General features: G+C 43.5%; 1 protein-coding gene across 6 annotated transcripts in view; it reads right to left on the bottom strand.

The window, feature by feature from the left end:
• The window catches only part of amotl1 (angiomotin like 1), a 187524-nt gene that overhangs the window by 50970 nt on the left and 123629 nt on the right, over positions 1-12925 (bottom strand). For all 6 annotated transcript variants that reach the window (XM_068034020.1, XM_068034019.1, XM_068034016.1 and 3 more), the window contains exon 8: positions 868-1017. In XM_068034020.1, the coding sequence (XP_067890121.1) occupies positions 868-1017 (150 nt within the window). The remainder of the gene's footprint in view (positions 1-867; positions 1018-12925) is intronic.

Here is a 12925-nt window from a genome sequence, read left to right as displayed (position 1 = left end):
TTCTAATGCTTTCCTAGTATGTTTCCCATCATACACTCTCAGTAAACTTGTGCTCATTCAAAACTCTACTGCCAGTATTTTAACTCATACCAGGTCCTGTTCACCCATCATTCATGCTCACTGATCTACACTGGCTCCTGGTCCAACAATGCCTAAATTTTAAAATTCTCATCCTTGTTTTCAAAACCCTCATGGCCTCACACCTCCCCATCTCTGTAACCTCCTCCAGCCTTACATGCCTTTGAGATCTCTGCACTCCTCCAATTCTGGCATCTTGTACATCCCCAATTTTAATTGGTTCACCATTGGCGGCTTTACTTACAGATGCCTTGGCACTAAGCCCTGGAATTCCCTCCCTAAACCTTTCCGCCTCTTTACTCTCTCTTATGCTTTAAGATGCTCCTCAAAATCTACCTCTTTGACAAAGCTTTTGGTCATTTGTCCTACTATCAACTTCTGTGGCACAGTACCAAAATTTTGTTTGATAAGCTCTTGTTAAGTGCCTTGGGACATTTTGCTATATGAAAAGCGCTAAATAAATATAAGTTTCTATTGTTTGTGATCTGATCGCAATGCAGGCAATGGCTCCATGTGATCCTACCATGCTAGAAAGCTTACAGATTCATCACTGGTGTTGAGCAGAAAATCCTCATATTGACAGAGGTGACTGATGTTGGAGAAAGCCGACAGTTTAGGAATTTCCTAAATGTAAACAACTATTAACTTGTCAATCTTTGCATCTTATACAATTAAAACTGCCTCTTAAAACTGTACACTTTTCTAATGTATTGTTCTTATAAATGATTTGATGATCCACTGAACTTTTTACTGACATAAAAAGGATGTTTGAAAGCAGCTGGTAGGTACCTGTTGCACTCGAAGAGATTCCAGTTCTCGCTCCAGCCATGTGCGCAGCCTCCGTTCCATCTGCTCCCGCTTTTCGCAGGCTGCTTGCAGCTGTGTCAAGGCCTGTTGCAGTCTCTCCACCCTCTCCACATACACTTGTTTCTTTCTCAACTATCAACAGAAAGCAAACACATCAGTACAATGGATATACTGAACTGGAAAATAACTTACTTTACATCTCAGTCCTCAGTCACAGATCAACACATTGGAACTCTTGGGCAATGGGAACAATGGTACACCTCACACAACAGGCAGTCTGGTTTATCTGACTCCATGTCCAAGCAATAACACCTGGTTTCAGGGTGTTCCGACATCAAACTAAGAGCACAAATGCTGAATACTGGGTTTATAGTTTATTGCAGTACCATTTATAGTGGCCTTTATAGCCACTCCAGGCGCTGCTTCACAAACCACTGACCACCTCCAGGCGCGTATCCATTGTCTCTCGAGATAAGGAGGCCCAAAAGAAAAAAGAAGTACCATTTATCAAACTAGATGACTGTGCTCAGTTGCAATGATAATGAGAAATAGATTATTCAACACGGATACAGGCTACAGAGAAATAGTCCAGTTTATTTGACCTGCACATATTCTCAGTACCAACGGAATGTTCTAACCAGCATATTTAATTTCATAAGACAAGCATTTGTTTTAAAATCTATACTATTAAAAACCGCCCCCGAGCAAAAATGGGTTGCCCTCATTGTAGCCTGTGCCTGACGAATTACATTCAGGAAAACCAGTTCTGCATGTGGCCTAACTGGGGGTTTTAAAGGGACTGCTGCAGGCTGTCACCAAAAGGTAAATATTTTAAAAATACCCTAAATATGGAGCTGGGAAGGGCAGGCTATCTTTCTGGCTCCATATTAAAATCACAACCACTTCTCAATGCCTTCTCAATTGCCCAATCAGCCCTCTCCTGGTTCACTCTCCTCCCTCCTGCGCACCCCCTCTCAATTGCTTTCCCTTCCCCTTTAAAGCATTCCCCTGAAGGCCGCTGCCAGCAATGCAAAGGCCTGAATTTACAAGCCTTTTGCTGGCGAGCTTCCTGGAGATGCCTCCTGCTTGCCAGTCTAATGTTCATGAGGCCAAAAGCCAATATTGGGTGTGCCTTGGCAACTACTTGATCTCGCACAGACCGAATTTCTAGGCCCCTGGATCGAAATGAACAGTGACATGTTAAATGGGTTTGAAAATACCATTCATTATGACAAATTTAGATAAAACGGTCACAATTCCAATATTTCTTTGGTAGGAGGAAACATTATCTATGGTTTTTGGTCAGTTGTATTGTCTGTAAAAGTTTGTGAATGTCCAAAAACTGCTTTAAATACAAGCTAAAATTCTGTGAGGCTACCATGCTAGAAAGCTTACAGATTCATCAAATCCCAGAGCAGAATGTCATGAATGGGAGTGGAGGTTATTTTACCCAATTTACAGCACTTACGATTTTCCAGTGATTGAAGTTAACCACAGAAGAATCAGGAGCATCACAAAACTAGATGCAAAATTTCCCCCATAAAGCATTAGCGTAAATGCTTCTGGAACTGACTTCATAATTATCTTGGAGATAATCCTGAAGGACAAGGCCAGATTCCCAAAAGAGCTCTGTGTGTATTCTTGTCTTCAATTTGCAAGAAGCAACTGTTAATAATTTGTCTGAGAGTAACCATTCCTTGCCACAATTCTGGAGGCATTCTTCACTAAATACTTCAGTTAGTGGCAAGCCAGGATACTTTCAATTTAGTATTACTTATTGAGGTAACAGATTTGTTACGTTTTACTTCACAATAAGAGTACATCAACTGAAGAAATGACTGAAGCAGCTAGGCCGGCACAAGACATATTCTGGCAGATACTGGAGTTAAAGTAACCAGGATGTAATGAGTTCTTTATGTTGTCTGATGCAGCATAAAATGAGGTTCGTGGAGTCCAGCTGGTTGAAGATCTCAAACAGGTTTATTTACAGCTAGACGATTATATACAGTACAGAGCTAACTATTTACAGAACCTTACTCTGGGTGTTACAGTTGCAGAGTGACTCTGGCTCCAAGTCACATGTCCTGGTACTTAGCTCATTAGTATACTAAGACCTTAAAGGGACATCACTCTTAAAGATAATCGTACAACATCCCCCTTCTTTCCAAAAGATAAATCTTGTAGGCTAAAAGTAAAAAACATGGACCATTGGATATCACAATTATTTACACAGATATAGAGATCATGAACTGTACAACTTGGGCGGCACAGTGGCGCAGTGGTTAGCACCACAGCCTCTCAGCTCCAGCGACCCAGGTTCAATTCTGGGTACAGCCTGTGTGGAGTTTGCAAGTTCTCCCTGTGTCTGCTTGGGTTTTCTCCGGGTGCTCCGGTTCCCACAGCCAAAAGACTTGCAGGTTGGTAGGTAAATTGGCCATTATAAATTGCCCCTAGTATAGGTAGGTGGTAGGGAAATATAGGGACAGGTGGGGATGTGGTAGGAACATGGGATTAGTGTAGGATTAGTATAAATGGGTGGCTGATGGTCGGCACAGACTCGGTGGGCCAAAGGGCCTGTTTCAGTGCTGTATCTCTAAATAAAATTTTAAAAAAACTATAGAGGCTCAAAAATCCATATATTGTCAAACCATATGGACAACTCTTGCTGGGAGAATTTGCAGCTCAGCTGTTGCTGTTTTATCTGAGGTTTCTCCCTTTCTGTATTCAGTTTCTGTTGCTCTGCCTTCAGCCTGCTAACATACTCTATTGCTTTTCTCAAGATGATCACCTTTCAGGCCTCGTCATTCTTAGAAATTTCTAGCACCTCATCTCGAAGAGCCAACAGACAATGCTTCAACTCATTCCTGCTCTGCCTCTTCAGGACATTGTGTGTCCTTCACCTCTCCTCATCCTCCATGTCTGCTGGCTTGGGGCTCAAGGTCGAGGACTTGTTGGGGGAGGAGTACTTGGTCTCTTGGAGGTACCTGTCCATTCTGGCACGTTGTGGTGCTGGTGCTTCTTTAGAGAACAGAAGCGAAGGCCTGGCATAGTTGCGCTGTTGCTAGGTTTCCAGACTGCACCGTTTGATGTCGGCCAGAGTCTGCGAGTGGGTTCCAGTCCTTGGAGATTTCCCCTTGGGACTGCTCCCCACTGCCTGCTTTTGCTTCCCAGTGGTTGCAACATCAATCTCTTCTTCTAAGTCACTGGAGCACGAATAGACACTGCCTGTTGACATAGAACTTTCAACATCTGAATTTGGATCTTCATTTTCTTGGTATGGCGTCTCTGATAAGAGGCTGATGTTCTCAAAACAAGAACCACTGTGATCCTGGAGGAACTGTGTCTCAATGTGGGTACCATGGTCTCTTCTGCTGTAATGGGTACCTTGGTGACCTCGTGGATGGTCATGTTGTTGAGGTCCTTACACGCTGGTAGTCCTGCCACTGCTGGTCTGCTCGTGTCAACTAGGTAGAACGTTTGTGGTTTCCATGCCAACTTGCCAGCGCTGCACTGCATTGTTAGTGTGCCACTGCAAGGAATGGGTGATCCGTTGCATGCAGATAACTTGGCAGTTGTATCATTGATTTCCAACGACTCCGGTACATATCTTTCAGGATTCGGACCAGTAGGATATTTGCACTACCGCCGGCGTCAATCTTAACTCTGAGTGTATGTTTGCCAGCTTTCTTTGGGCACATGATGTTAATAGTGGCGAAAGCTTCCAGTTGTTTGACTTCATCGACATGATGTGTCACATTCAAATTGTGAAACGCCTGTTCGTCTTCTGGCTGAGAATTACTCCTTGTTGAGTCTTGTCTCAGATCTGTTTCACTCTGGACTTCATCTATCGGCTTGCATTTATGCAGGTCTCTGGCACTCTCCTTGCTGCTGTTGCCACGCCTGTCTTCTGTTTGTCTGTGTCCTGCTGTGGCTTCTGGCCGCGTCTTTAGAGCCAGACTTCTTGCATAGGTAGGCCCAGTGTCCTTTTGCATTGCATGGCGTGCACGGGTCATGAAATGTAGGGCAATCTCGCTGGTGAGTGGGACAGACTGCATTTAATACATAGCTTGCTTGCTCTTTTCAACCTGATTATGGTGCCAATACTGTTGGATGCAACGAGTGCTTACAGCTGCTGTTGTCCAGCTACAATGGTTTTGTATTACCTGTCATCTTCCAGTAGCACATCAATGCTGTGACCTTTCTTTTTCCCCGCAAGAGGTCTTTCTGGAATGCTTCAAAGGGTGTTGATACGATCACCAGCCCCATTATTCAGTCTGCCAGCTCAGTTTCTGTGAAGTCGTATTCGTTGCCCTTGCTATGGCATCTACTGATGAACTGGTCTATTGATTCCTGTGGCTGTTGCCTGTACAATTCACTCGTAATTACAGCTGATCTTCTGGCACTTTCCATGTCTTTGCGGGATCTTTCTGGTCCTCATCGGATAGCCCAGAGGTGTTGATTCTGTGTAATCCCTCATTTCCAACTGCTATTAGTAATTTAGTAATTTTACAGCCTGTTTTTCTGGTTCTACAATTATTTAGCCTGTGAAGCATAACTGCATTCTTAGCATAAACAGTTCCTTCCAGTTCATGCTGAGGAATTAGGTATCCATCTTTCTGCTGTTCTATGACTTTGCAGTTTCCGCTTTAAGACACTCTGTTATTTATACCAGTTGCTTTGATTGACAGGAGCAGGTATTTGCGAGTGCTGTCTGTTTAACTTGCTTCCAGCATTTAAGCCTGCACTGTTTACACAGCTGCTCACCTTTGTTTACGTTCTTCATGCTTGAGTGGTTTTAATTTTTTTTAAACTGCGGCTTCGGGAATAGAAGCTCTTATTTACGCTCGAATAGTTTCATGGTTTTTTTTAAAACTTTGGCTCTGTGGGTGAAGGCTCTGTAGTGATTGGTTTTTCCCACGCTTTTCTAATGGATGCCTCCTGTAATGGTGCTGACTTCAATCACCTAGGAGAGGAGTTGGGTCTTTTCTTTTTGTTGCATTAAGCCTTCGAAAATAGATGGACCTTTTGAAGGACTTCAAAGCTTTTTTGTATTTAAAAGCAGTATCCCTCTTCCATCGGCACAATGACTCACCGGATTTAAAAGCAAAATACTGCAATGCTGTAAATCTGAAACATAAACAAGAACGTTTCAGATCAGTAACCCTTCATCAGAACAGACAAACATTATAAATGTAAAAGGTTTTAAGCAAGTAAAGCGGGGGTGGGGCAAAAGATAACAAAAGAGCTGTTGATAGAACAAGGTCACAGAGAATAACTGACCAGAAGGTCATGGAGCAAAGGCAAACGGTATTTTAATGGTGTGCTGAAGGACAAAGCATTAGTACAGATAGGGTGTTAATGGACAGAAAACTGAGCAGCCTGGCCCCAAGCACAAACATGAAAAAAAACAGTGGGTAGGCACAGGAGAAACAAACTAAAATAAAATAAACACAAAGAAAAAGAACTAAAAATAAAAAAGGTGGGCCCGTTATGCTCTGAAATTATTGAACACAATGTTCAGTCCAGCAGGCTGTAGCATGCCTAATGGGTAAATGAGATGCTATTCCTCAAGCTTGCATTGATGTTCACTGGAACACTGCAGCAATCCCAGGACAGAGATGTGAGCATGAGAGCAGGGGGGAGTGTTAAAATAGCCAGTAACTGGAAGCTCGGGGTCATGCTTTTGGACTGAGCGGAGGTGTTCCACAAAGTGGTCACCTAATCTGCGTTTGGTCTCCCCAATGTAGAGGAGACCACATTGTGAGCAGCGAATACAGTATACTACATTGAAAGAAGTACAAGTAAATCGCTGCTTCACCTGAAACGAGTGTTTGGGGCCTTGGATAGTGAGGAGCGAGGAGGTAAATAGGCAGGTATTACACTTCCTGTGATTGCAGGGGAAGGTGCCGTGGGAAGGGGACGAGGTGATGGGGGTAATGGAGGAGTAGACCAGGGTGTCACGGAGAGAACGATCCCTTCAGAATGCTGACAGGGGAAGGGAGGGGAAGATGCCTTTCGTAGTGGCATCACGCCGGATGTGTCGGAAATGGCAGAGGATGATCCTTTGGATGTGGAGGCTGATGGGGTGGAAAGTGAGGACAAGGGGAACGCTGTTGCGGTTCTGGGAGGGAGGGGAAGGGGTGAGGGTAGAGGTGCGGGAAATGCACCAGACACGGTTGAGGGGCCTGTCAACCACAGTGGGGGGGGGGGGGGGGGGGAAGAGGGGAGGGAATCCTCGGTTCAGGAAAAAGGAAGACATATCAGAAGCGCTGTCATGGAGTGTAGCATCACCAAGACGGTTTGAGGGCTCTCCACCCCATCAGCCTCCACGTCCAAAGGATCATCCTCCGCCATTTCCACCACACCCAGCATGATGCCACTACTAAACGCATCTTCCCCTCCCTTCCCTTGTCAGCATTCTGAAGGGATCGCTCCTTCCATGACACCCTGGTCTACTTCTCCAATACCCTCAAGACCTGGTTCCCTTCCCACAGCACCTTCCCCTGCAATCGCAGGAGGTGTAATACCTGCCCATTTACCTTATCGCTCCTCACTATCCAAGGCCCCAAACACTCGTTTCAGGTGAAGCAGCGATTTACTTGTACTTCTTTCAATTTAGTATATTGTATTCGCTGCTCACAATGTGGTCTCATCTACACTGAGGAGACCAAATGCAGACTGGATGACTGCTTTGCGGAACACCTCTGCTCAGTCCAAAAGCATGACCCCGAGCTTCCTGTTCCTGGCCATTTCAACACTCCCCACTGTCTCACGCTCACATCTCTGTCCTGGAATTGCTGCAGTGTTCCAGTGAACATCAACACAAGCTTGAGGAACAGCATCTCATTTACCCATTAGGCACGCTACAGTCTGCCCTACTGAACATTGAGTTCAATAATTTCAGAGCATGATGGGCCCACCTTTTTATTTTTATTCTTAGTTATTTTTTCTTTTTTGTGTTTATTTTATTTTAGTTTGTTTCTACTGTGCCTACCCACTTTTTTTCATGTTTGTGCTTGGAGACAGGCTGCTCAGTTTTCTGTCCATTAACACCCTCTCTGTACTAATGCTTTGTCTTTCAGCGCACCATTAACATACCGTTTGCCTTTGCTCCATGACCTTCTGGTCAGTTATTCTCTGTGACCTTGTCTTTTGTTATCTCTTGCCCCACCCCCGCTTTACTTGCTTAAAACCTTTTACATTTCTAATAGCTGCCAGTTTTGACGAAGGGTCACTGGCCTGAAACGTTAACTCTGCTTCTTTCTCCACAGATGCTGCCAAACCTGCTGAGTATTTCCAGCATTTCTTGTTTATGTCTCACCTGATTTACTTGCAGCCTGTTGTTCAGTGCTGTCTTCTACAGCTTGAAGCAAGTTCTTTTTTCACTGTTTGAGCCAGTATTTGTTTGAGCTTTCTTTCAACTGGCTGTAGGAAATATCATTTTCAGAGCTGTTTTAACTGTGGTCTTCAACCTCAGACTTTGTCTTTTCACCACAGCTGCGACCACGTAATGAGTTCTTTATGATGTCTGATGCATGGCATCCAGTTGGTTGAAGATCTCAAACAGATTTATTTAGAGCTAGACAATCATATACAGTACAAAGCTATTTACAGAAGCTTAAACTGGGTGTTACAGTTGCAGGATAACGCTGGCTGAGTCACATGAACATCCTGGTACTTAGCTCATTAGTCTAAGATCTTAAAGGGACATCACTCTTAAAGGTAATCATACAACACATCACAGATGTTGTATGAACTAAGTGTTTTGCAGAGTGCAGTGGCCCATTTATACCTTGTGCTTTCTTGGTCCCTGATTTATAACTGTTTATACTTGTTTCAAGACATAGCTCACAGTGTATAATGCTGTTTTAATTTTCTCCGGTGTAAAATGCTCCCTTCAGGGACTTGGAAAATACCTACAATAGAAGAACTAAAACAAACACCATATTCTCCACTTGTGGAATAATAGAGTGGCAACGACATGGAATAAACCAAACCAGACTCTACTTGCCACTGAGAATTGTATTCTCAAGTCCGTAATAAATGTTATTTTTAGTTACTTCATTTAATCCTCCTAAATTGGAAAACTATTTGCTTTCCTCTCCCCTCCACCCACCCCCCCAACCCCCTCAAATTTCCTTCTCCCTTCTTCTTAAGGTGCTGTAGCTATGTTGGGGTAATATTCCACAGGTACTGCTAACACACCAGTTCCTCACCCCTGGCTATTCTTCATGCAAGAACCCAAATAACAGGGCCCTGAATTCCTGACGGGTTTGTCCTAAACTCCTGCTGCAACTTCCTTGACATATTGGTGGAAAGCTTGTTAAAATTTTTGTATCATCGTTAGCCATGGGTGAGGTACTGGAAGACTGGAGGATAGCTAATGTTATGCCTTTATTTAAGAAGGGCAGCAGGGATAAGCCAGGGAACTACAGGCCAGTGAGCCTTACATCAGTGGTGGGAAAGTTATTGGAAGGGATTCCGAGAGACAGGATTTATATGCATTTGGAAAGGCAGGGTCTGATTAGGGATAGTCAGCATGGCTTTGTGCATGGGAAATCATGTCTCACAAATTTGATTGAGTTTTTTGAGGAGGTGACCAAGAGGATTGACAAGGGCAGGGCGATGGATGTTGTCTACATGGACTTTAGCAAGGCCTTTGACAAGGTCCTGCATGGTAGACTGGTCCAGAAAGTTCGAACACACGGGATCCAGGGTGAGCTAGCCAAGTGGATACAAAATTGGCTTGGTGATAGGAGGCAGAGGGTGGTAGTGGAGGGTTGTTTTTTAGATTGGAGGCCGGTGACCAGTGGTGTGCCGCAGGGATCGGTGCTGGGCCCTCTGCTGTTTGTCATATATATTAATGACTTGGATGTGAATGTGAGGGGCATGATTAGTAAGTTTGCAGATGACACCAAAATTGGTGGTATAGTGGACAGTGAAGAAGGTGGTCCAAGGTCACAACAGGATATAGATCAACTGGGAAAGTGGGCAAGGGATTGACAAATGGAATTTAATGCAGACAAGTGTGAAGTGATGCATTTTGGGAAGTTAAACCAGGGCAGGACATATACAGTGAATGGCAGGGCCCTGGGGAGTGTTCTTGAGCAGAGACACCTTGAGGTGCAAGTACATAGTTCCCTGAAAGTGGCAACACAGGTAGACAGGGTGGTTAAGAAGGCGTATGGCATGCTTGCCTTCATCTGCCGAGGCATTGAGTACAAGAGTTGGGACGTCATGTTACAGTTGTACATAATGTTGGTTAGGCCGCACTTGGAGTACTGTGTGCAGTTCTGGTTGCCACACTACAGGAAAGATGTGATTAAGCTAGAGAGGGTGCAGAAAAGATTCACCAAGGTGTTGCCTGGTTTGGAGGGCTGGTGTTATAAAGAGAGATTGGATAGGCTGGGTCTATTTTCCCTGGAGCGAAGGAGGCTGAGAGGGGACATGATAGAGGTATACAAAATTATGAGAGGCATAGATAGGGTAGATAGCCAGTCTGTTTCCCATGGTTGGGGTGACTAAAACTAGGGGCATAGATTTAAGGTGAGAGAGAGGAGGTTTAAAGGGGATCAAAGGGGTAATTTTTTCACACAAAGAATAGTGGTTATCTGGAATGAGCTGCCAGAGGAGGTGGTGGAGGCAGGAACAGTAGCAACATTTAAGAGGCATCCGGACAGGTACTTGAATGAGCAAGGCATAGAGGGATATGGAATTAATGCAGGCAGGTGGGATTAGTATAGACAGGCATTATGGTTGGCATGGACGCGGTGGGCCGAAGGGCCTGTTTCTATGCTGTACGACTCTATGACTCTATAAAATGGCACAAGTGATTATTTTCAGCTGTTTATGTCATTGCTCCAGGGGTTCCATTGATCTCCCAGTGAAGTTACAGCAGGCATTTGGAGAAACCTCACAGAAATTCAGGGGACAGATATTGGGTCAGGCTATTTTCAGCTATCCTTGATGACAGCTAAAACAGGCATTAGGTCCTCTTATAACTAAATGAAGGGCCAAATGCCTGCTTTAGGCCATCTCCGTGAAACTGAATTCCGAAGAGTGGAGCATACCATTGAGCTTGAGGAAAAACTGTCCAATAATCTGTATTATTGTACAAAAAGTCTGGTTTACTTCTAGTTAAGCTAATCATAGAATAGTTACAGCACAGAAGGAGGCCATACAGCTGGTCATGTCCATGATGGCACTCTGCAAGAGGAACTCAGCTACTCACTCCCTTTCCCTGTAGCACTGCAAATTTTTTCTCTTCAGATAATTATCCAGATCCCTTCTGAAAGCCACGATAGAATCTCCACCACACTCTCAGGCAATGCATTCTAGATCCTAACCACTTGCTGTGTAAAAGTGTTTTCCCTCATGTCACCTTTGGTTCTTTTGCCATTCACCTTAAATATTTGTATTCTGGTTCTTGACCATTCCACCAATGGAAAAAGTTTCTACCTAACTATTCTGTCCAGAGCCCCCATAATTTTGAACATCTCTATCTAATCTCCTATCAAACTATTGCCTTCTACCTACCAAAATGAATCACTTCACACTTCTCTGCATTAAATTTTATTTGCCATGTCTCTGCTTATTCCACCAGCCTGTCTATGTCCTCTTGGAAGTCTATCATTATTCTCCTCACAGTGCACAATATTTTCAAGTTTGGTGTCATCCGCAAATTTTGAAATTGTGCCCTGCACGACCAAGTCACAATCATTAGTATATATTAAGAAAAGCAGTGGTTCCAGTACTGACCCACTGTACACCTTCCTCCAGTCTGGAAAACAACCATTCACCATTACTCTGTTTCCTGTCACTCAGTCAACTTCATATCCATGCTGCCACTGTCCCTCTTAAATCCATGGGCTTTGCCTTTGCTGACAAGCCTGTTATGTGGCACTTTATCAAATGCCTTTTGGACATGTACATCAGATCAACCGCATTACCCTCACCAACCTTCTCTGCTACCTCATCAAAAAACTCAGTCAAGTTAGTTAAACATGATTTATCAGGTAGATCCAAACTCGGATGCCAGTGGTAAAAGAGAAGCATCCCAGCCCATTGCTGCAAAATTGTATTAAGATCCATAAAATAATAGATCTTCTTCATTGCCAAGATCAATTCTGTACTTTATACGTTGGACAGTTTGGATATAGGGATTGCTGACAAGTAAATGCTGAATTCCCTTAATATATTTTATAAATCCAGAGAACATAGTTAAGATGGTGCTAATTGCCTCATTTTAAAAAAAAAAGAACTGGACCAGTATCTATTCAGAAGCTGAATTGAGAGTTTTAGAGATACTTGACATCACTGCTTGATTTTTTCCCCCAATGGAAATTGGGGAAGGAATTGGTGTTCCTTCAAATGGGTATGAACAGGTGATGTTGGAAGAAGTCCATGATTGGATAATCATGGTTAGATTCTATATGAAGCAGGTTAAATTGGCTTATAAGCAATGTTCCCTCTAATTTCCTTTTGCTGTCCATGGCCCATTTCTCGTACTGTGCAGTACTTTTAAGATTACTGTGCGGCCATGCATGCAAGCATCTTAAAGGGACCACTGCTTGTGTGTGACCTGTTTGTCCCATGCGGCACATTCCCAATTGCTGTGCAGTTTAGAGGGAACGTTGCTAATAGTATCCAGGCTGATAAAAGGCCTCTTATATTCTTAATATATGTGCAACATGTTTTAATTAAATTTTAAAAATTGTTCTGGCTTGAGTTCTGCCTCATTTGCAATCGGACTATTTTAAAAGCATTTTATTGTTTGTTTTTAAAAAAGGACCCATTTACATATAGCTGTACTCAGGACTTGTCTCCAGCAAAGTTTCTTTGCATTTGCGTGGGATATTGGTGCCTCCTATGTAGGTTGCAGACTCTAAGTAAAGCACCAGCAGCAGGTTCTTACCACGTCACAATGTTACACCATAAATGTTTACTTGGTGTCTTTGTCTTATTATTTTACTTAAACTTTACGGCATAAGCATTAAACATATTTTGCAGCAGTGGCTGGTGCTGTCATGATCTTGTCTCA

The sequence above is a fragment of the Heterodontus francisci genome, chromosome 6, assembly GCF_036365525.1.
Source record: "Heterodontus francisci isolate sHetFra1 chromosome 6, sHetFra1.hap1, whole genome shotgun sequence".
Lineage (NCBI taxonomy): Eukaryota > Metazoa > Chordata > Chondrichthyes > Heterodontiformes > Heterodontidae > Heterodontus > Heterodontus francisci.
This window is presented reverse-complemented; position numbering and strand designations above follow the sequence as displayed.